The 25655-nt window shown below is 40.8% G+C and overlaps 1 protein-coding gene across 1 annotated transcript in view; it reads left to right on the top strand.

Moving 5' to 3' along the window:
* Positions 1-421: 421 nt before the first annotated feature.
* LOC117520444 (neuronal acetylcholine receptor subunit beta-2-like) overlaps positions 422-25655 on the top strand; it is a 61571-nt gene continuing 36337 nt past the window's right edge. The window contains exon 1 of the mRNA XM_034181788.1: positions 422-891. Within this exon, the coding sequence (XP_034037679.1) occupies positions 840-891 (52 nt within the window). The 5' untranslated portion in view covers positions 422-839. The remainder of the gene's footprint in view (positions 892-25655) is intronic.

Here is a 25655-nt window from a genome sequence, read left to right as displayed (position 1 = left end):
CAATGTGGTAAAACCTTCTGCTTCGTGTCAGAAGTCTGGCATTTTGAACCAGTTGAAGACCCCTGATGCTGCACTGTGGTAAACCAGAAAACAGAGCATTACAATAGTCCAATTCCTGTTTGTCTAAACATCACGTCCTGGGAGTGACCCCATTACAGTGGGTACTCTCTAAAACAAGCCACCATGTGCCCACTGCAGATAACAACACGATCTGACACCCTGTTCCTCAGCAACTGCGCCCACAACTTGAATCCAGAGATTAAAATTGTTTAAACTTGCTTTAAGAGATTATGAAATCCAAAGAATGGACTTTTCTTCCCTTTTTTGTGTTATTTCATCAATAACTATGGGGATTTGCTCCCTTGTGGGCACCCCTAAGTCGATTTTTAATTTAGATCATTTGATTGGAGAACATAAGCTGCCTTCCCTGAGGGGTTTCTTTCTGTTATCGCTTCCAGTTTGTTTTGGCAGGTGTCAAACTTGGTGAGTCCAGAGTGAAACTGACGCACGCCGAGGGAGCGCGCCTGGCGGACGGTGTGAGGTTAAAACCGAAGGTTTTGCGTGTAGCCACGAGTTTCCTTCCCCGACACATATTTTTCTTCGCCTCCTGCGCGCTGTCGTTTCTGCAGCAGCGGTGGACTCGCTGCGCATTTGCGCAAAGCGTCCTTCTTTTTGCAGCAAAGTCTCACCGACATGCGGATTCTTGTGCAGTGAAACCGCTGTAAATCTCGTATTTCTTTAATCCCTCTCTTTTCTTCACAAAGAAGGAGAGCAGGAAGAAATCACACGAGGAGCGCTGCGAGTGTCCGTGTGCGCGCCGCACTGGAGCGGAGGAAGCGATGGCAGTCCCGGTGAAAACGGCTTTTATTTTCCTGCTTCTCACTGTGGCAAGTGAGTACAAATTCTTTGAAATCCATAACTCTGGATGGCATTACCCTAACCTCTAGTAATACTGTGAGAAATCTTGGAGTCATTTTTGATCAGGATATGTCATTCAGAGCGCATATTAAACAAATATGTAGGACTGCTTTTTTGCATTTACGCAATATCTCTAAAATTAGAAAGGTCTTGTCTCAGAGTGATGCTGAAAAACTAATTCATGCATTTATTTCCTCTAGGCTGGACTATTGTAATTCATTATTATCAGGTTGTCCTAAAAGTTCCCTGAAAAGCCTTCAAGTTAATTCAAAATGCTGCAGCTAGAGTACTAACGGGGACTAGAAGGAGAGAGCATATCTCACCCATATTGGCCTCTCTTCATTGGCTTCCTGTTAATTCTAGAATAGAATTTAAAATTCTTCTTCTTACTTATAAAGTTTTGAATAATCAGGTCCCATCTTATCTTAGGGACCTCGTAGTACCATATCACCCCAATAGAGCGCTTCGCTCTCAGACTGCAGGCTTACTTGTAGTTCCTAGGGTTTGTAAGAGTAGAATGGGAGGCAGAGCCTTCAGCTTTCAGGCTCCTCTCCTGTGGAACCAGCTCCCAATTCAGATCAGGGAGACAGACAGCCTCTCTACTTTTAAGATTAGGCTTAAAACTTTCCTTTTTGCTAAAGCTTATAGTTAAGGCTGGATCAGGTGACCCTGAACCATCCCTTAGTTATGCTGCTATAGACTTAGACTGCTGGGGGGTTCCCATGATGCACTGAGTGTTTCTTTCTCCTTTTGCTCTGTATGCACCACTCTGCATTTAATCATTAGTGATTGATCTCTGCTCCCCTCCACAGCATGTCTTTTTCCTGGTTCTCTCCCTCAGCCCCAACCAGTCCCAGCAGAAGACTGCCCCTCCCTGAGCCTGGTTCTGCTGGAGGTTTCTTCCTGTTAAAAGGGAGTTTTTCCTTCCCACTGTCGCCAAGTGCTTGCTCACAGGGGGTCGTTTTGACCATTGGGGTTTTTACGTAATTATTGTATGGCCTTGCCTTACAATATAAGCGCCTTGGGGCAACTGTTTGTTGTGATTTGGTGCTATATAAATAAAATTGATGATGATGATGATAACGGAACAGATCCCTTAATTTATTTAACTTGATGTAAAGGTCTAATGACTTTTGTGATCATTTCCATTTTAATTAAATGCTTTTAATCTCAATTATAGTAGCATTTCCAGACTGACACGTGATCTTTCAGCACTATAACTTCATCTTTTTTTCTTTTCTTTTTTTTTTTTACAAATCAAATTATGCAAGGGCTTGTTCGATATTCTGCATATTCTGAAATACTTAATGCTGTGATCCAATTATCCTGATGTGTGAAGCTCTGTGCGTTTAAATCTACTTGATGTGATGTTTTTTGGTGGTATTCTGTGACCCACACTGGTTTGTGGTGAAGCCTCACTGATGAGACCGGAGCTAAATGATCACTCAACCTTCAGGTTCAATCAGTTTGGTCTGTGTTTGAGTGGACCACAGAGCTGTCCCTGCTGCTAAATCTAGTTTTCCTGCGCTGGAGGCTAAATCACTCAGGACCTGTCTGTGGTTCTGAAATCTAATCTCTGCAGTAGTACATGACCTGCTGCAGTAATCAAGTAAGTAAAAATCTATTGAAGAAAGGCCACAGTATCCACTTGCATTAAAAACACATCTTATCAATTGAGAAAACATGCAAACATAGAGAACACAAATATAGCTTCCAGCACATGCAACATTTTGATTTGGTAACATATCTGCTGCAAATTCAGACAACATACAAAAACATAGATGGGCTAGAAATAGTGCGTTCAGTGCATTATAGTATTATTATCCTGACCTACAGCACACTCCTGGTTGTTGTAACTGAATAAGTTCACTTTATTGGCCAGTGTACTCTTAAGTTAGCAACATTTTTGTGTCATTGATTTATTAAGTCCGCCAAGGATGTAATAAAACCATACCGATGTGAGGTTGGACAGTAGAAACTGTTCATTATTCAGACAGTAATTCGCGAGTATGACGGAAAGCGAAAAAAAAAAAGACAGAAAAATTGTAACCCAGCAATGTATCTATGCCTCCTAAACATGGGTAAGTGAATTTCATTATCTTACTTGCCCAAATTTGTCACATAGGCCTAGGCCTATACACTGTAATGGCCCATTATGACTATCCAAAATCCGAATAACTGTCCTAAATGCGCTGAATAACTGTCCACATTTAAGCAGGTGGAGTGTCCTTGCCTCAAGTGGAGGAGTTTAAGTATCTTGGGGTCTTGTTCACGAGTGAGGGAAGGATGGAGCGTGAGATCGATAGATGGATCGGTGCAGCATCTGCAGTGATGCGGTCGCTGGTGAAGAGAGAACTGAGTAGGGGGCAAAACTCTCGATTTACCGATCAATCTTCGTTCCGATCCTCACCTATGGTCATGAGATTTGGCTCATGACCGAAAGAACGAGATCGCGGGTACAAGCGGCCGAGATGAGTTTCCTCCGCAGGGTGGCTGGGCGCTCCCTTAGAGATAGGGTGAGGAGCTTGCTCACTTGGGAGGAGCTCGGAGTCGAGCTGCTGCTCCTCCACGTCGAAAGGAGTCAGTTGAGGTGGCTCGGGCATCTTTTCCGGATGCCCCCTGGACGCCTCGCTGGAGAGGTGTTCCAGGCAAGTCCCATTGGGAGGAGGCCCCGGGGAACTCCCAGGACATGCTGGAAGGATTACATCTCTCGGCTGGCTTGGGAATGCCTTGGGGTTCCCCCGGAGGAGCTGGGGGAGGTGTGTGTGGATCGTGAGGTCTGGGTGGCTTTGCTTGAGCTGCTGCCCCCGTGACCCGACTCCGGATAAAGCGGAAGAAAATGGATGGATGGATGGATAACTTTTACATGGGCAAGTGAATTTTGGTGCCACCTGCCCAGATTTGTCGTGCTGTTGCCCCATGCCCACCAACCTCCATTTCACCCCCTCCCACCCCTCCATATGACCCCTTTCAAGGATAAGCTGAACTACTGTCTAGAATTTGAATTACTGTCCAGATACTGAATAACTGTCTACATTTAAACAGTAATAGCTTTTACAAAGGCAAGTAAATTTTGGTGCCACCTGCCCAGATCTGGCAAGTACCCTTGCCCCATCATCCCCACCCTTCATTTCAATTCCATCAGTTTAAATGATAACCCGAACTACTGTCTGGAATTTGAATTACTGTCCAAATACTGAATAACTGTCCACACTTGAGCAGTTATAACTTTTACCTGGGCAAGTGAATTTCACTGCCACCTGCCCAGATCTGTCAAGTACACTTGCCCCATGCCCACCAACCTCCATTTCACTCCCTCCCACCGCTCAATTTCACTGTATTTAATGATATGACGAACTACTGTCTAGAAATTGAATAACTGTCCAGGATCTGAATAACTGTCCACACTCATGCAGTTATAACTTTTACCTGGGCAAGTGAATTTTGGCGTCACCTGCCCAGATCTGTCAAGTACACTTGCCCCATGCCCACTAACCTCCATTTCACCCCCTTCCACCCTCAATTTCACTGTACTTAATGATATGACAAACTACTGTCTAGAAATTGAATAACTGTCCAGACTCTGAATAGAGTAACTGTCCAGAATGAGCTGAATAACTGTCCACACTCATGCAGTTATAACTTTTACATGGGTAAGTGAATTTTGGCGCCACCTGCCCAGATTTGTCAAGTGCCCTTGCCCCTTGCCCCATGCCCACCAACCTCCATTTCACCCCCTCCCACCCCTCCATATGACCCCTTTCAATGATAAGCCGATAAGACACATATTAATATTAAGATAAGATTAAAAAATTTACAATATAATTCAGTCTGTCTCTTTGTCTTTATTGAACATGGAGAGAAGCAATTGCCTGAGTATCAAATTTCAAAAGTAATGTACTGGACTAATACTCGCATTGAGCTTATATGTACTGGTATGTAAATGGGACCAAAATACACATGAATTGAAGGCTCTTCTATGCCCAGTTCAATAAACTTCTCATGGTAAGATTTAAGAACCAGCATTGATTTTAAATGACTAGTGAAATTACTTTGTCACTGATTTTATTTTGCATTTCACAAACGTGATGAATAAAAATAAAAAAAATGTCTCCATGTTTGTTATAAGTTTAAACTTGACTGTTAACATTTATTACTAGTATTCAATATCAACATCATGGACACAACGACCATTCTAAATCCTAGGCCTAACCATAATACCACCAGTCTAGAACCGTACACTAGGGCTAGCCAGACAGCAAGCTTACCTGATTTTGTGTTCTGAAATCTACTAAATTTACAGTTGATTAGGCCCAGGCCTGGATGATTTGTTTGGTTGACAACTTGCACCATTTTGAAAATATGTAGACCTATCTAAACACAGATGAGTTAAAATCAGAATTTTCGAAATATTATTTGTACAGTAGTCACTTGTCATCTTGACTATTTTTTTTAATTGTTTTTTCCATTCTTAGTTAGTTGTTGTTTTTTTGATGTGTAACTGTAAGTTCTTTTCATAATTGTTTTTGCAGCACTTTTTTTAAACCAAAGTTGTGACTAGAGTGATGTGTAAGGAGTTGAAAGATTTAATTCAGAGCACAAGCCTAATAAATGAGTATATGTCTGTTTACACTTTCCATATTCTGTCATTGTATTTTTGGTTTAAGCATCAAAACTAACTTATTGTTTTATTTTGGATTTTTTAAAAGGTAGAATTCAACTAGGGCACATTTATTTCCATTTTAAAAACATTTTTTGCCCATAATTCAACCAGAACTGCTTCATCATGAATTACTGTCTGAATAATGAACTGCTGTCTACTGTCTAATTTCACGCCGGTCTAAAACCATCACTGTTTATTTATTTATGTATGTACAACCCCTGGCAAAAATTATGGAATCACCGGCCTCAGAAGATGTTCATTCAGTTGTTTAATTTTGTAGAAAAAAAGCAGATCACAGACATGACACAAAACTAAAGTCATTTCAAATGGCAACTTTCTGGCTTTAAGAAACACTATAAGAAATCAAGAAAAAAAGATTGTGGCAGTCAGTAACGGTTACTTTTTTAGACCAAGCAGAGGAAAAAAATATGGAATCACTCAATTCTGAGAAAAAAATTATGGAATCACCCTGTAAATTTTCATCCCCCAACTTAACACCTGCATCAAATCAGATCTGCTCATTGACATTGACCCTATGCCATGACATTGACCCTATGTGTCTTTTTGCAAGGAATGTTTTTGCAGTTTTTGCTCTATGGCAATGGCAAGATGCATTATCATCTTGAAAAATGATTTCATCATCCCCAAACATCCTTTCAATTGTCCAAAATATCAACATAAACTTGTGCATTTATTGATGATGTAATGACAGCCATCTCCCCAGTGCCTTTACCTGACATGCAGCCCCATATCATCAATGACTGTGGAAATTTACATGTTCTCTTCAGGCAGTCATCTTTATAAATCTCATTGGAAAGGCACCAAACAAAAGTTCCAGCATCATCACCTTGCCCAATGCAGATTCGAGATTCATCACTGAATATGACTTTCATCCAGTCATCCACAGTCCACAATTGCTTTTCCTTAGCCCATTGTAACCTTGTTTTTTCTGTTTAGGTGTTAATGATGCCTTTCGTTTAGCTTTTCTGTATGTAAATCCCATTTCCTTTAGGCGGTTTCTTACAGTTCGGTCACAGACGTTGACTCCAGTTTCCTCCCATTCGTTCCTCATTTGTTTTGTTGTACATTTTTCGATTTTTGAGACATATGCTTTAAGTTTTCTGTCTTGATGCTTTGATGTCTTCCTTGGTCTACCAGTATGTTTGCCTTTAACAACCTTCCCATGTTGTTTGTATTTGGTCCAGAGTTTAGACACAGCTGACTGTGAACAACCAACATCTTTTGCAACATTGCGTGATGATTTACTCTCTTTTAAGAGTTTGATAATCCTCTCCTTGTTTCAATTGACATCTCTCGTGTTGGAGCCATGATTCATGTCAGTCCACTTGGTGCAACAGCTCTCCAACGTGTGATCACTCCCTTTTAGATGCAGACTAAGGAGCAGATCTGATATGATGCAGGTGTTAGTTTTGGGGATGAAAATTTACAGGGTGATTCCATAATTTTTTCCTCAGAATTGAGTGATTCCATATTTTTTTCCTCTGCTTGGTCTAAAAAAGTAACCGTTACTGACTGCCACAATCTTTTTTTCTTGATTTCTTATAGTGTTTCTTAAAGCCAGAAAGTTGCCATTTGAAATAACTTTAGTTTTGTGTCATGTCTGTGATCTGCTTTTTTTCTACAAAATTAAACAACTGAATGAACATCCTCTGAGGCCGGTGATTCCATAATTTTTGCCAAGGGTAGTATGTATGTGTTTTAGCAGGATTTAATCAAAACTGCTTCACGGATTCTCACCAAATTTGCACCACAGATAGATATTAGGGCATGGAAGACTCACTGAAATTGGAGGTGATCCAGATCTGGATTCTGGATCAGGATTTTAATTTGTATGCTTCAGTTTGTTGGATTTTGAGGATTACGTCAAAACTACTTAACAGATTTTTATCAACTTTTCACCACACATTGGCGTTTGGCCTTGGAAGACTCCATTAAATTTTGGAGGTGATCTGCATCTGGATTCTGGATCAGGATTTCACTTTGTAGACTTTTAAGGATTAGGTCAAAACTACTTCATGGATATGACATCATGATGTAAAACCAAGATGAGGAAGACACTATTTTGTTTCATCTTGTGAATTAAATAACAGATTGCAAAATCTTCAGACCATTCTGGATCAGTATGCAATTATTGCACCATGTTGTGGAATCTGGATCCAGGTAAAGTCTGGATCACGATGTGAATCACAGATCTTTTAGTTCGAGCCCTCATCAACCCTTTGGCGGATGTCAGAAATCTCAGATTGCTCTTGTTTGTGATGCACTGAATGATCTGCCAGTGAAACTCCTCTGGACAGAAACCTCTTTTTGTATTGTCAGTAGATGTATGCAGGTGTATACCAGCATTTTTAATACGGTCGGCATACGCTGGCTAAATCGTCATGGTGTGACAGGGGTGTAAGAAGTTGTACAAAATTGTCAGCTGTCCGGTTCTTGAAAAAAATGAATGCAGTCATGTAAAATTGATTTTTTTTAATTTATATTCTGAGGCTTGAATAAATTCTACAACTGAATGTCAGCTACAGTAACAGTGTTAATTTTGGCCACATACTAGGTCTGTCCGTAAAGTATAGGTCGTTTTAATTTTTTTCAAAAACTATATGGATTTCATTCATATGTTTTTACGTCAGACATGCTTGAACCCTCGTGCGCATGCGTGAGTTTTTCCACGCCTGTCGGTGACGTCCTTCGCCTGTGAGAGCACTCCTTGTGGGAGGAGTCGTCCAGCCCCTCGTCGGAATTCCTTTGTCTGAGAAGTTGCTGAGAGACTGGCGCTTTGTTTGATCAAAATTTTTTCTAAACCTGTGAGACACATCGAAGTGGACATGGTTCGAAAAATTAAGCTGGTTTTCAGTGAAAATTTTAACAGCTGATGAGAGATTTTGAGGTGATTCTGTCGCTTTAAGGACTTTTCATGGTGCGAGACGTCGTGCAGCGCTCTCAGGCAGCGTCATCAGCCTGTTTCAAGCTTAAAACCTCCACATTTCAGGCTCTATTGATCCAGGACGTCGTGAGAGAACAGAGACGTTTCAGAAGAAGTCGGTTTCAGCATTTTATCCGGATATTCCACTGTTAAAGGAGATTTTTTTAATGAAAGACGTGCGGACGGGTCCGCGCGTCGGGACGCAGCCGACGCAGCGCGGCGGCACAGGAAAAACACCTCAGTGTTGATAACCATTTGTTAAAATCCAGTTGGCTTTTGATGGCTTTCAGTGGAGTGAGTATATGAGAAATTGTTTATCAGCTGGAGATGTTCCAACTTGTCCTTAAGGCTTCCAACAGAGGTGTTTTTCCTGTGGCGGAGCGTCGCGGCGGCTGCGAGCCGACGCTGCAATCCGCCCGCACGTCTTTCATTAAAAAAAATCTCCTTTAACAGTGGAATATCCGGATAAAATGCTGAAACCGACTTCTGAAACTTCTCTGTTCTCTCACGACGTCCTGGATCAATAGAGCCTGAAATGTGGAGGTTTTAAGCTTGAAACAGGCTGATGACGCTGCCTGAGAGCGCTGCGCGACGTCTCGCACCGTGGGAAGTCCTTAAAGCGACAGAATCACCTCAAAATCTCTCATCAGCTGTTAAAATTTTCACTGAAGACCAGCTTAATTTTTCGAACCATGTCCACTTCGATGTGTCTCACAGGTTTAGAAAAAATTTTGATCAAACAAAACGCCAGTCTCTCAGCAACTTCTCAGACAAAGGAATTCCGACGAGGGGCTGGACGACTCCTCCCACAAGGTGTGCTCACAGGCGAATGACGTCACCGACAGGCGTGGAAAAACTCACGCATGCGCACGAGGGTTCAAGCATGTCTGACGTAAAAACATATGAATGAAATCCATATAGTTTTTGAAAAAAATAAAAAGGACCTATACTTTACGGACAGACCTCGTATATTGGTTTAGTTTTAGTCATAGTTGACTAAAATCCCATTTAGTTTTAGTCATCTGAATTGTTTGAGATTCATTCTAATTTTAGTTGACTAATAAGATCCTAGTCAACTAAATGTATAGAAGTCAACTAAATCTACAGTAGCCCGTGCTCAGACCCGGCACCTAAACAAGGCAGGCTGTAATTCAAGGCTGGCGATTATTAACAAAATGCTGCTTACTGCCTGCACTGTAATAGGATATTAAGTTTCACACATATCCCCTTGGTGTGACAAACCAAACTGCTTTAGATCAGAGCCCACTGTGTGGCTGCAAACTTTCTCTGTAGCCTGACGTGCAGCTACTTTAATGACAGAGACTGCAGGGCTGTGATTGATCACTTTCCCGTTTCACTCCTTCTCCATATTTTAAAAGATTTTGCAGTGCGCACGCCAATAACATTGTGATCATGGATCAAATGTTTGGCAGAAAGGTCCTCAAATATGACCAATTTCACAACATGGACGTGCACGTACCACACCATTGGTTTGGAGGTTGATGATTGTATAAAGAAGTGGATCTGGTTGAGGGACAAATTAATCCAGAAGAAGCTGCTGTTTTGCAGTAAATTGCATAAGAATGCCCATCAACGTGATGACGATTTTAAAGGGTCATGCACACGTTGACGTCATTGCATGGCCACAGAGTGATGGAGTTGCAGAAGCATAAATCAGGCTTTAGGATTTTAAGATGCCAGGTGAGCAGGCTTCTTTCAGCCCAGTCTCTTTTTTCATGCACCCGTCACAAAAAGCACCTGCTTTTTGTGACACTGTTTTTTTATTTTTTGCTATTTATAATCTTCCCCTTCTCCTATCTCTAACCATAACCATAGTGTAAGTGTCTACCCTCTCCAAACATTAACCACTGTCCCGCCAGACCCCCCCCCCCCCTACCCGACATTTTGTGGCCCCGTCACGAAATTAATTCGTGCACAAAATTAATTTTTGTACCCCCGTCACGAACCCATAGATTAATGTACTTTTCATAACCCAGTCCCGCAAACTGCCGTGAGACTGGGTTGTTTTTTTTCATGTAGAACTGGGGTACATCTGGTGTCAAACTTGCACCAAATCCCAAAGCAGATCTGGACCAGGTATGTCGTGAAGGCACTCCACTGTGGACGTGCTGAGCGTTTTCGCAGTGAAAATTTTCTTTCCCCTAGACTGTGGGTCAATTTCTTACATTTTTGTTCCAAATTTTTGTGCCAAAGATGATTTTTTTCCCTGTCTTTCATGCATAACTGGCTCCAGGTCACTCTCATCAAATTTTAGCCTTTTCTTTCCCTGAATGTCAGATTTTCCACTGTGCTCTACTTCATGTTTTTTTCTGTTCTTCTACGTTCTACTGTCTTCTTTTACAGTCAGTGCACAAAATTAATTTTTGTACCCCTGTCACGAACCCATAGATTAATGTACTTTTCATAACCCAGTCCCGCAAACTGCAGTGAGACTGGGTTGTTTTTTTTCATGTAGAACTGGGGTACATCTGGTGTCAAACTTGCACCAAATCCCAAAGCAGATCTGGACCAGGTATGTCGTGAAGGCACTCCACTGTGGACGTGCTGAGCGTTTTCCCAGTGAAAATTTTCTTTCCCCTAGACTGTGGGTCAATTTCTTACATTTTTGTTCCAAAGTTTTGTGCCAAAGATGATTTTTTTCCCCTGTCTTTCATGCATAATTGGCTCCAGGTCACTCTCATCAAATTTTAGCCTTTTCTTTCCCTGAATGTCAGATTTTCCACTGTGCTCTACTTCATGTTTTTTTCTGTTCTTCTACGTTCTACTGTCTTCTTTTACAGTCAGTTCCTCTTCACATGCTCTCAATTCCCACTTCATTTCTGTGTCTCTGTAGCAGATGTGCTGTAGTAAATTTGTTAAAGTGTGCTACAGCTGCAGATAATTACATTCTAAAGATTGTGCACTGTGCTTAGAAGTACAAAAAGAGGCAATAACACATGATTTGAGATCGGCATGTTGCACAAAAACTCCCGTTGTCTTGAGTCTGCAGGTGAAACTGTATGTGCATGAGCAATGATCCACAGTCCAGTTTGGATTCGTTCTTCTGATAGTATCGAGTTGTTCTTTTTATTAGTGTTTGCTGCTTTGCATGTGATATCTGCTGTATGACAATCACAGATGTGCACACACTCATCAGGGTTCAGTATCTGTGTGTGTGTGTGTGTGTGTGTGAACGCGCCTTAGTAAGTAAACAATGAAAGCACCAGAGCACTTTTTTCAGAAGTGCTTAAAAGACGTGGACGCATGTTTCGAGCTGGGGTTTTACATGTGAGAGTGGCTCTAAGGAAGCAGAAAGTAATATTTTCTTCTGCTGTTATCCCACTCCTACATGTTGCTGTCAACTAGTGAGAAGAAGTCAATGAAGCTAAGTCAATGTACACACGTTGTTTTCAGCTGCGAGTGGCCACCTCAGTGTGATATCAACTGTGACACTGTCGCTCATTTGCACCTTTGGTTGCTAATTTGCTTCTCTAACTGCTCTCCAACAGTTGTGCCCAGTAAGTTAAGGTGCCCTGACACTTGCATGGCTTTGATCCGCATAGTTGCACACACTCTGCCATGCAGGAGAGTAAACTTGTTGCAAACCATTGTAAACTGTGCACGGCTTTGTGCAAGTGTGCAAAGAAAATTTAGAAATGTTTAAAATGTCTGTCATGCATTAATTACAGGAACTTCACGTGAACATTGCACAAACAGTTAAAAACACTCTGTGTGTGCAAGTGATTGCGTCAGCACACCGCATCACAGCTCAGCTCGTCTGATCGATTATAATGAGATGTTAAATCTATCATAAACATACTTTTACAGCTACTCATAAGAAAGAATGAACATGCAACTGTTTTACCAAGCTATTACAATATCATCATTACAAATAATTACCTTTTAGACTGTTCCAAATATGTTCTCCACCTCATGAAGTGCAGGAAAGAGTGAGAAAAAAGGCTGCTGCTGGAGCGGTCCTCTGTGATTCTGGAAGCAATTAGAGGTGTTTGAAACAGCCAAACTGAGAGGAAATGATTAATCCGCCATGAAATAAATATTTTATATATGTAGCGTCCAGCGCACAACACCTGGCATCCAGCTGGGAACACAGCAGGTGGCATTGTCACGACGAAGTGCACGAGAGTGCGGAGCCAAAATGCTTCCAAGTGTCAGGGCACCTATAGGATGCTGCCCAAGGATCCTTTGAAGAAACTTTTTTTTTGCTTTAGGCCACTTGTTAACGTCCAAGTCTTATGACCATACAATAAGACAGGCAGCACCAAAAGACTTGGCCCTTCATTCTTCTGCAAAGATCCTGACATTACTTAACACCTCCATCAGCAACCTCATGACTTCATCAGGTCTTTCCAGGCCTAACTAGATCTCAAAGCTGGGTACCTGAATGTCACTGCCGAGATAAGTGATGTCTTTCCTTTAAACACTTTCACCACATACACATACACTTCTTGATCCAGGACAATTACAAACCCAGACACTGTTACACACTCCAAATCTTCCCTCAGCTACTCAGTGCTGCAATCAGGGTATCCATCGATTCTGCAAAGATAACAGCATCATCCACAAAGTCAAGGTCAATAAGCCTTTCCTCACCAACAAAAACATCCAAGATGCTGGTTTCCACAACCGTCTGGTGACCAGTAACTCTTAATAACTTTCATTACATCACTGTCACATCAGTTACCCCACAGAGGATCAATATTTGAGTCTCCCAATGGTGTAACAAGTATTTATGAAGACTTTTATTGCATTTCAAAATGAGCAAATATTTGCACAAAAACAATAAAGTTTATCAGTTTGAACATTAAATATCTTGTCTTTGTGGTGTATTCAGTTGAATATGCTGTAGGTTGAAGAGGATTTGCAAATCATTGTATGTTTTTATTAACATTTTACACAACGTCCCAACTTTATTGGAACTGGGGTTGTAAAATGGGAACTTTTTAGAATCAGATCTCTTTTGGACTGTGCTTCTGATGCTGTTTTTGTCTGCATCTTGTTGATTTCTTCTTTGTTTTATAATCTCTGTTACTGTTAGAATGGCCTAAGCAATGGATCACTCCTTTGAGTCTGGTCTGCTCAAGGTTTCTCCCTCAAAAAAACCACCAGAGGGAGTTTTTCCTTACCACTGTTGCTTGTGTGCTTGCTCAGGGGTGTTGGACCTTAGACCAAACCCATGTGAAGTGCCTTGGGGCAACTTTGTTGTGATTTGGCACTGTATGAATAAACTGAATTGAATTTTCTGGATGAAAAGCAAAATGACTTCAACAAACTAAAGCCATCTAGATGACCTTATTCAAACTACTCGGATATGAACCTGGATGACTGAGAATCTCCACAGAAACTGATGTGGATACAGATAAACATGTGAAACCAGTAAATTTAAAAACAATTCCTTAAAATCATGAAAAAGGAACATTTAGATTATTGTCAGAGCTGTGCGTCTCAGTGTGTTGTCGGAGGCGTACAGATCGCACATACTGCAGGTGGCTTTTGTAGGATAGACTGACCTGAGAACAGTATTAGCCAGATCCAGAGACAGCTGAAGCCTATATTGTTTTGGCCTGTGAATGGTGAGCCCACATAGCGAAGCCTTAAATAATTTACAGACCGAAACTCACAAAACCGACAGTATGCCGTGTTTGGAGAGACACATCCAGAGTAACAGTGTAGCGGCACTAAAATGCAGTAACATATATGCTCCACACTATTACTGCATCTTTTAGGGAAAATGATTTCTTTATGGACCGTGTGGGGGAAAATATTAAGGAAAAAAAATAACATTTGAGCTTGAGTCTGCTTGTGAAATGATGCCATTTTTATTTTAGTTGTGATAAATTATTAACTGTGGAGAGTACAACAAGGCTCTCTGCGTGCATGCGTGCAGTAGCACATGCCTGTAGATTCTCTAATGCTCGATCTCTGTTTAAGTCAGCATCATTCACATTTCATCAGCCTTTACTGTAAAAGCTCATATCAAATCTGACTGTGTGCACTTTGCTTTTTAACACCCACATTTGTTTCCGTTAGTGCCATGAAAGGATTTGTCTTCCACGTCATTTCATGTGCTTGTTTGTTTTTCTGATCATCTCCTTGTATCTCGACAAATTCTGGCATGTTTGCTTATCAGAAAGCTGTCAACGCTGCCAAAGCAACCTGTTTCTCTACTTTAGTCAGAAATAACTGCCATAGGACTCAGTTCCTGTTTAATGTCTTAATAATCCCAGTGATGTCTCCCATCTTGTGCCAACACCTCCACTTTGTAACAAATTTTTACGATTTTTTTTTTTTTTTTTAATCACAAAAGTGTCTGCCCTTAGACCAACTCATTTAGGTGTTAGGCCCATCACACACTCTTATTTTTCTCTGTGCTCTGCTACCCTCAATCAGTTCAAGCCTTTGTCCGGCTCTTACTTTCTGACATCGTCAATCATCTACATCCTACAAATTGTTCTTTAGACATCATTTCTCCTCGTCTCCTCAGAGAGGTTTTTGATTCAGTGGGAGCCACTACTTTGTTGCTGGTTAATACCAGTCTTGCCTCTGGTTATGTGTCTTTAGCTTTTAAACATGTGGTGGTGAGACCTTTAAGTAAAAAGAAAAATGGCAATCCTTCCATCCTTTCAAAGTTTAGGCCTATATCTCAACTCCCCTTTTTATCTAAGATGTTGGAGAGAGCGCTCTACATCCAGTTGCAGTCGTTTTTAGCTCAGCATGACATTTATGAAAAGTTTCAGTCTGGCTTCAAACCCAGACATAGCACTGAAACTGCTCTAATGAGAGTTTTTAATGAATTGATTTTAGCTGCTGACTCAGGTAGTCCAGCCATCCTGATGCTTTTAGACTTGTCAGCTGCCTTTGACACAGTGGACCACGCGATTCTGCTGTGTCGTCTCGAATAGTGTGTGGGCAGAGGGTCACCTCTTTGACTCTGGTCTGCGTGAGGTTTCTTCCTCAATATCATCAGAGGGAGTTCCTTACCGCTGTTGCCTGTGTGCTTGCTCTAGGGGTTAGTAAGGCTGGACCTTGCTGATGCGTTGCGCCTGAGGCAGCTTTGTTGTGATTTGGCGCTATGTAAGTAAAATAAATTAAGTTAAATTAAATCAAATTCAATGATTTCCTACTACTTTTTACTCTTTATTTTACTTTGTCTTTTATTTGTTTTATTGCCTGTTATAATTTTATTGTTAGTTTTAATTCATTTATTTACAATTGGGGGTAACTTGGTGCCCATTTATTAAATTTGTACAGCACTTTGGTCGCCTGCTGTCGTTTTAAATGTTCTTTAGAAACAAAGGTTGAGTTGAGTTGCTATGTCAGACCATGTACGCAGTGATATATTATGACATTTCCTATTTATTTGGGAAAAGACATGTCATTAGTACACAGTAGGGTTTTGGTTCTATATCCTGTGACTCTGGGGAATTCTTGGGTACCACTGGAAAAGCTGTTAGGTCTTTTTCACCAACATGGAGCAAGCTTTAAGATGTTAGCATATAAAGATATTTGAACCTTCTGTGCACTCTGATCCAGACTTGGAAAGAGTTTTTCTTTTTCTGTTAATGTTGAGTGTTTGATAAGGGTTTGTATCCTTTTTCTTGAAACTATGTCCCCATGAAACCCCATGAAAAATGACCCCCCCCCCCCCCCCCTCAAAAAAAAAAAAAGTCAATCAGATTTGTTACTGCTCTCCACCAGTTAGTCCAGGGAGGAAGAAAATCAGCGTAATATATGATAACCAGAGTTATTAAAGGTTTTTCCTATTAGTGTTATTTTGTAGTGAATATTTGTTTTCCATTACGTTTCATGTAGAATGCGCTACTGTACGTTTCTGTGTACAGAGTCTACTTGCGTCATGAATCTACCATGGAAGCTCTGAATATTCCTATATTCCTATAGACTTCTATGTTAGACATTAGACCAGGTTTTTGCTGGTCAGTGCACCTGCTCTGTGCTGAACCACACCTGCAGATCCATGTGCGCACAAATGCATGCAAGTGGATTTGCATTGGGTGACCTTCCCAATGCATCTCCAGTTGGAGAATGGGTAAAGGCAGTTCTAATCCCTTAACGCCTGAATTTATATAGCTGTATATAAAAAAATGTTTTGTGTGTGTTTTTGCCTTTAAGTAGATGGTAAATAATGTTGAGATTATTAATTTCACTTTTGCACAAAAAATAAATAGTAATTTTGGTATTTTGGTAATGACTTTATGTTATAATGTTATAATAATAATAATGTATGTTGCAAATTTGCGACAACAGGCATACTGGTCAATTTGGTATGTTGCATATTTGAGTCAAATATTGTAGCATATATGTGACAATAGGCGTTAAGGGGTTAAAAATGGAACTTTCTGTTTTGGAAAGAGGCACACTAATCATTTGCACCATTTCCAAGTGACTGATTTAACCTGTCACATTTGAAACTATTATATAGACAGTGTGTATATAGGACTTATATATATATATATATATATATATATATATATATATATATATATATATATATATATATATATATATATATATATATATATATATATATATATATATATATATATAGGACCATATTTCCTCCACCGCACACTTAATTTGGATGCAGTTACCTTCAAATAAAGCTGTTGCTGCTGTTTGATAACTCTAATGTATTGTGACAAAGAGCTAAATGCTAAACTAACAAAATGTTTGCCAATGTCTAGATAACTATTGACCAAACTGAACATGGCAATGAGAGCATTGGGAGTTGTGTTACTGATAATAACTCCTCCACCAAAGAACTTATGTTTTAAACTTAGGAGGTTTATTGTAATATACATTTTTTTTCTAAAGAATTCTTCACCAATGAAAGTTCTGGGAAATGTTAAAGACTGAACTAGATTCATGTATAATTACTAATTTTTAAAAGCAAGATTCAAAAGCATACATTTTTCTAAATTGCTCTTTTTTCCTTATTTCTTCCTTTTTTGTTGTTGTTGAAGAGGTCAAATTAAAAGGGTGAAAATGATGTATGTTTACTTATTCATAATATGAGAATATGACCTGGTTGTTGTTAGATATGTAGTTGTACCATCATGCCAAATACAGAGGATTTCTCAGATGCCAAACCGAATACTTTGCTGAGATTATACGTAGGTTTCTGCTGAGTCAACACTGGCAGTCCAATTTCTAAAGTTTGACTTCCTGTTGAAGTCTCACAGCTTTGCTTTTGAAAGTTGATGTTTTGTCATGGTTCTACAGTTACTTTATGTGTCAGAATACACTAGATTATCAGTGATCCGTCCTCATTTCCATCATAATGTTAGCTTAGGGTCCTATCTCACAGGGCACGAATGTTGGAGAACAATTGGAGATGCAAATTAGCGGCCAAACATGCAAACGAGCAACACTTTCACAGTTGGTATCCCACTGAAGTGGCCATCTGAAATGACACATTTGTACACAAAGTCTTCAGCTGCTATTACCCTGCTATTATTCATGTGAGAAGACTGGAAATTCCCCCAACTGTACCCAGTAATGACATAATAATAATAATAATAATAACAGTGCATACAGTGTACTTACTGACTTGCAGATTGATGTCATTGCTGGATCTAGTGTCCTCGCTTATATGATCTTTGTGTTCTTGGCTCCGAGTTCGTGTGCAGCGCTCATCCACGCACTGGACCAGCCACTTCTCTGTGAAGCAGCGATGTCCAGCAATGCTTTGGGGGTATGAGTTCTTTGATTTGATTTGATTCATTTGGTAATAGTCCTTTTTGTTTTTTTCACTTGGGGTCTCCACAGCTGATCTGAGGTGGATCTGCAGGTTGATATGTCTCCTCTGTCCTCTTGCGCTTTGAATCTGATGGATAGGCGTCGTCACATGTCCGTGGCACAGCATTTAGCAGAAAGATTTTCTTGGTTTAAAGTAGGGATGTGAATCGTACAACAACTCACAATTCAATTTGATTCGGATTCTTGGGGTGACGATTCGATTCAGAATCGATTTTCGATTCAAAGAGCTCTGAGAAATAGTTATATTACTTAAAAAATGTTTATGTTTAAGAAAATGCAGCTTTACAAGGTTAATCAAGTGATTCTAGATCTAAATTTACTTATCTGCTTTGCTCATTCAGAGTTGGCTGGCAGTTTAGCGAAGCGCTGGTCAGTAGTCGGCAGATACCGCTGCTCCGCTCCTTTTTAGCTCCGGGTCATGGCGTAGCATGTGTGCTTGCGGATTTGAAGTGTTTCCGAAGTAGTTGACTTTCATTTTGCAGATTTTGCACACTGCATAAGTCATGTCAAGCTCCTTCTTTACGCAGCAAATAATAAAATCCAAAATGCACTCAAACATTTGCCTTCAGCAAAGACGGTGCTGGCTGAATTAGCTCTTCATCTGCCATGCTAAGCTGCAGCTCACGAATGTTTGAAGCACGCCGGACCCCCCCACCTCGTGGGGACGCTGTAGTACGGAAGCTGTTGCCTGACAAACAGTACATGCAGCAAGTAAGCAAGAAAATGTATATAAAAAAATCGATTCTTGGACATTTTGGATCGATTCAGAATCGTAATAAATAAGAATCGCGATTCGGACATGAACCAGTTTTTTCCGGCACCCCTAGTTTAAAGCCACATACGGTGCATCTGGAAAGTATTCACAACCCTTCACTTTTTCCACATTTTGTCATGTAACAGTCCGATTCCAAAATGGATAAAATTAATTTTTTCCCTTCAAAATTCTACTCGCAACACCCCATAAAGACAACAGGAAAAAAGTTTTTTTTGAAATTTTTGCACGTTTATTAAAAATAATAACAATAAAAACTAAGAAATCATGTGTACATAAGTATTCACACACTTTGCTCAATACTTTGTTGATGCACCTTTGGTAGCAATTACAGCCTGAAGTCGTCTTGAATATGATGCCACAAGCTTGTGTATCTTTGAGCAGTTTTGCCCATTCCTCTTTGCAGCACCTCAAGCTCCATCAGGTTGGATGTGGAGCGTTGATGCACAGCCATTTTCAGATCTCTCCAGAGATGTTCAATCGGATTCAGGTCTGGGCTCTGGCTGGACCACTCAAAGACATTCACAAAGTTGTCCTGAAGCTACTCCTTTGATATCTTGGCTGTGTGTTTAGGGTCATTGTCCTGCTGAAAGATGAACCTCCAGTCTGAGGTCAAGCGCGCTCTGGAGCAGGTTTTCATCCAGGATGTGTCTGTACATTGCTGCATTCATCTTTCCCTCAATCCTGACTAGTCTCCCAGTTCCTGCCACTGAAAAACATCCCCACAGCATGATACTGCCACCACCGTACTTCACTGTAGGGATGGTGCCTGGTTTCCTCCAAACATGACGCCTGGCATTCACAACAAAGTGATAATTTTGGTCTCATCAGACCAGAGAATTTTGTTTCTCATGGTCTGAGAGCCCTTCAGATGCCTTTTGGCAAACTCCAGGTGGGCTGCCATGTGTCTTTTACTAAGGATTGTGGCTTCCGTCTGGGCACTCAAACATACAGGCCTGATTGGTGGATTGCTGCAGAGATGGTTGTCCTTCTGGAAGGTTTTCCTCTCTCGACAGAGGAATGCTGGAGCTCTGACAGAGTGATCATCAGTTTCTCAGTCACCTACATGACTAAGGCCCTTCTCCCCCGGTTGCTCATTTTAGACGAGTGGCCACCATTAGGAAGAGTCCTGGTGGATCTGAAATTCTTCCATTTACAGATGATGGAGGCCACTGTGCACACTGGGACCTTCAAAGCAATCAAAATGTTTCTGTACCCTTCCCCAGATTTGTGCCTTGAGACTAATTGAGAGGGTGGTGTCAACTCAGAACATGGTGCCCTTTTGGTTCCAACTGTGCTGAACTACTAAATGAACTTTTATGTTTTCAACATGTTTTTTTTAATCATTTAACCACATACGGCAACACAGCCAGGTACAGGTGCTATCAGAAAAAATATAGAAATAGTTAAGCTATCAAATTTACAGAAATTTACAATTTCTGATGATTTATTTAATTAATTTAAAGCCTGATTTATGCTTCTGCAGCTCTGTAACTCCGTGTCATGCAATGATGTGCATGACAGTTTTAAAGTTCTCCGTCTCTGCATTATGCTTTTTTCTGGACTAATTTGATCCTCAACAAGCTTTTCTTTGTACACTCATCACCTCCAAATCAAAGGTCAGATGTACAATTTCCTCTTTTTCCAACTTCGTGCTGTAAAGTTGCTGACTTTTCTGATCCATTTGTAATCAGCGTGCGCACTGTAAAAACTATTCAAATATGATGGCAGATGAAGCAGCGAAAGCAGCAAAGTGTCAAATCACAGCCTTTTGCTGTGTCTGATTTAACAGGTGCACGTCAAAAACAGTGTGGCTCCGAGTCTGAACACGGTGTGAAAAAAATAAACAGCCGGTGTTTTAATCACGGAAATGACTCCAGTCCCACATGCGAGAGGTTTAAAGGATATACGAGGTCTGTTAGAAAAGTATCGGACATTTTTATTTTTTGCAAAAACCTGATGGATTTGACTCACGTGTGCTTGCATGAGCAAACCTTGAACCTTCATGCGCATGCATGAACTTTTTCACGCCTGTCGATTGCATCATTTTCTGGTAAGCAGCCTTTGTGTGAGGACATGTATTGTGCGCTCGGTGGATTTTCATTTCAAGGAAAAAGACAGAACGACTGGAGCAGCGGCGCATCAAATTTTGCCAGAAACTGGGCGACAGCCAGGTGGAAACCAATCGGATGATTCAGGCGGCTTTCGGTGACTTTTCAGTCATGTGATTATCCGAGAAATTGTGGAAGAGGTGGGCATGTCACAGCATGTCCTGTGAGACTTCAGCACGGAGGCGCTTTTGCTGCGCCGTCAGCAGCAGCATGAATTTCACCACCACTCTTTTCATGGCCAAATCTTCTGTCACAGTGGAATGTACCGAAAAAGTGTTGATGTCCACCTCTTCTGCAATTTCTCGGATAGTCACACGACGGTCCCGCATCACCACAGCGTTCACTTTGGAAATGATCTGGTCGTTTCAGCATGTTGATGGCCGACCGGAGCGTGGCTCACTCTCCACCGTTGTGCGGACTTCTTTAAACCGGTTGTACTGCTCCTTAATCTGTGTGATGCCCATAGCATCGTCACTGAAAGCCGTCTGAATCATCCGAATGGTTTCCACCTGGCTGTCGCCCAGTTTCTGGCAAAATTTGATGCAGTCGCACTGCTCCAGTTGTTCCGCCATTTTCCTTGTAATGAAAATCCGCTGAGCGCACAATACATGTCCTCACACAAAGGCTGCTTACCAGCAAATGATGCAATCGACAGGCGTGAAAAAGATCACACATGCGCACGAAGGTTCAAGGTTTGCTCATGCAAGCACACGTGATTCAAATCCATCAGGTTTTTGCAAAAAATAAAAATGTCCGATACTTTTCTAACAGACCTCGTACATTGCGATTGGATGGGACATTTATCCGATGTGAGCGAACAATCCGTTGTACAAAATCCATTATATACAGTGTTTATTATATGGAAAACAATACAAAAACTTTGGGACTTTTTTTGTCCGGTGACTGTGAATATCTGGTTTATATGATGATGGTTTTGTTGAGTTTTACTGTACATGGCACTGAACAGTAAATTTACCACTCAAAGCTTTGACGATTATTTTGGCTTCCATCCCACACAGCTGACTTTATTTTCCCAAATTTTTCTTCTGTTCGGATCTGAAGGGAATCTGTACATCTTGAAGCCCTTGCTGTGTCTACTTGTGCTTCTAAATGCACAACAACCTGGCATTTTCAGTGAATAAATAAATAAAATAGTTGGATTTACATGCAGATAGATTAACAGCAAACGCTATTTTGAACCAAAGATGGCACCATGAGCCACATGACCGTTTTTTTTTTTTCGACTTGTCATGTCGCAACTCTCACAATTAAGGCACACTACTTGAGACAGTCCTGTCTGAGGTCTACAGACACTTCCTTTGACTTCATGCGTGGTTTGTGCTCTGTCATGCACTAACTGTGGGACCTTATATGTAGACAGGTGTGTGTCTTTCTACATCATGTCCAATTAACAGAATTTACTCCGGGTGGACTCCAGTTAAACTGTAGAAACATCTCAAGGACGATTAGTGGAAACAGGCTGCACCTGAAATCAATTTTGACCTTTGTGGCAAAGGTTGTGAATACTTATGTACATGTGATTCCTTCATTTTTAAAAAAAATAAATTTGCAAAAATCTCCAACAACCTTTTTTACATTGTTATTATGGGGAATTGGGTGAAGAAGTTTGAGGAAAAAAAATGAATTTCATCCATTTTGGAATAAGGCTGCAACATGACAAAATGTGGAAAAAGGTGAAGCGCTATGAATACTTTCCAGATCCTCTGTATGTGCACTGTGGAAGAGCTGGATGTGAACAGAGTTCCTCACTGATTGTGCATCGTCCTCACAATGAACTACTGCACGTCCTCTGGGGCGGGGGGAAGACAGAGAAAGAGCACTCCAGATAAAAAAACATTAAAACAGTACAGCGCTGTGCTCTCTGCTCCTCAGTATAAAATAAAAACAGAGCATTAAATGCATAAGTCCAGAAAGCTCAAACGGGAGTCTTGATGTCCGCTGTAACTGTAGCCAGGCTGGCAGCAGTTTGGCCACTTCCAGAAGGGGGTGTTCCTCTTTGATCCATTCTGCTATTTTGGCTTGCTCCCATGGTAGCTCGTGAGTGTGGCCCAGCACTCCCACAGTTCTCCCATGAATCTCTCACTTTCGGAATCCCATCAAGTACATTCAGAGGGTCACACAACACCAGCGACGGCACTGGGAGCAGACTGGGAGGAGTCTTGCCACCTCCTCAACTTTGAACAGTTCAAAATCCAGGCTTGCGATGTCCTACGAGTGAAGCAAGGGAACAGTGCCACCCAGCATTCACGCACGCATGCACGCACACTAGTGAAAACCATAACTTGCTCTGCTGGTCCTCAGGGAATTAAGTTCAGGATTGCGTGTTTGCTAAAATGTTGACAGAGTTCTCTCTTGTGTCTGGTTCTGACAGTAACGTGTTCTCTATTCAAGTTCTTACTGACATTCGACGACAGTTTCACCTGTCCAAACTCACTCAAGATGCTTTATGGAGCACAAGGAATTGTATGCAAAGCAGTGTTGCATAAAGTACCGGAAACACTTAAGTAAAAGTACAGATACCCATTAAAAATGACTTTGGTAGAAGTTCACTTCACTGACTGAAATGCTACTCAAGTAAAAGTCTTAAAGTATCTAGTATTTATTGTACTTAAGTATGACAAGTAATGTACAACTAAATGTACTCAAGTATTTAAAGTAAAAGTACAAGTAAATGTTAATAATTAAAAACGGACTGATTTTCTTTATATTACAAAGTTTATCTCGGCTTGTAAACAGTGATGCCGGTAACGCGTTACTCTAACCACTTTTTTTAGTAACGAGTAATCTAACGCGTTACTCTTTCCAAATCAGTAATCAGATTAAAGTTACTTCTCCAAGTCACTGTGCGTTACTATTATTTTTGCATTGTGGGTCGACAGCAACATTAAACTTGGTCTGTGGGCAGGAGGTCGGGGTTCAACTGAACTGCCCACTTTAAGCGAGCTGTGAGCTTTTCATCAGCTACGACTCGTCCTCACCTCTTAAAGCGCGGTGAAAACAGCACACCTGCACTGAGCTTTACAAAGTCATTTTTATGCTTTATTTTTCTCCTTTATTTAGAATTCTGAGCTGAGCCGCTCTGTATCGTCTCGTTAAAAACAGCTGATCCTCCATGACACGTCAACAACTAACATTATTTTCCACTCAAATGCACCTAAACTCTCTTTCTGAGGACCACATGATGTGAAAACACAATAAAACGTTCTTACCTGTAAATCTCGTCATGTTTTCTGCATACATAAATGTTATCCATTCTTTGTGCTCAAACGCCAAAGCAGGGGCGAATCCAGATGGAATGGGGGTGTGGGGCAGGGATGTGCCCCCCTCACAACACCCCTAGATTAAAGGTCCAGTTTTGAATATTGGCCATATTGGCCTCTCTTCATTGGCTTCCTGTTAATTCTAGAATAGAATTTAAAATTCTTCTTCTTACTTATAAGGTTTTGAATAATCAGGTCCCATCTTATCTTAGGGACCTCGTAGTACCATATCACCCCAATAGAGCGCTTCGCTCTCAGACTGCAGGCTTACTTGTAGTTTCTAGGGTTTGTAAGAGTAGAATGGGAGGCAGAGCCTTCAGCTTTCAGGCTCCTCTCCTGTGGAACCAGCTCCCAATTCAGATCAGGGAGACAGACACCCTCTCTACTTTTAAGATTAGGCTTAAAACTTTCCTTTTGCTAAAGCTTATAGTTAAGGCTGGATCAGGTGACCCTGAGTTATGTTGCTATAGACTTAGACTGCTGGGGGGGTTGCTGGGGAAACTGAGTGTTTCTTTCTCTTTTTGCTCTGTATGCACCAGTCTGCATTTAATCATTAGTGATTGATCTCTGCTCCCCTCCACAGCATGTCTTTTTCCTGGTTCTCTCCCTCAGCCCCAACCAGTCCCAGCAGAAGACTGCCCCTCCCTGAGCCTGGTTCTGCTGGAGGTTTCTTCCTGTTAAAAGGGAGTTTTTCCTTCCCACTGTTGCCAAGTGCTTGCTCACAGGGGGTCGTTTTGACCGTTGTGGTTTTTCCGTAATTATTGTATGGCCTTGCCTTACAATATAAAGCACCTTGGAGCAGCTGTTTGTTGTGATTTGGCGCTATATAAATAAAGTTGATTTGATTTGATTTGATTTTGAAGCCGTTTTTTTTACTACACCTACTAATACTACTTAAAATAATAATAATTTTGACAAGTAAAATTTTTATAGAGAATTTAAATGTTAGAAAAATGTTAGAATTTAATAGTTACATTTCTAAACAATGTAGGTTAGAAATTACAAGTTTTACTGTTACAGTGCTGTCAACAGTTAAATATGAGGTCAAGAAAGATTATTTTACTTTTTATAAAACAAGTATTTATTTTCATTGAAGTCAAAAAAGGGTGACTATAAAGTGAGTTTTGGCAAAACAGGTTTCATTGTCATGTTGAGGTGGCAGAGGGTT

The sequence above is a fragment of the Thalassophryne amazonica genome, chromosome 11, assembly GCF_902500255.1.
Source record: "Thalassophryne amazonica chromosome 11, fThaAma1.1, whole genome shotgun sequence".
NCBI classification, from domain to species: domain Eukaryota; kingdom Metazoa; phylum Chordata; class Actinopteri; order Batrachoidiformes; family Batrachoididae; genus Thalassophryne; species Thalassophryne amazonica.
This window is presented reverse-complemented; position numbering and strand designations above follow the sequence as displayed.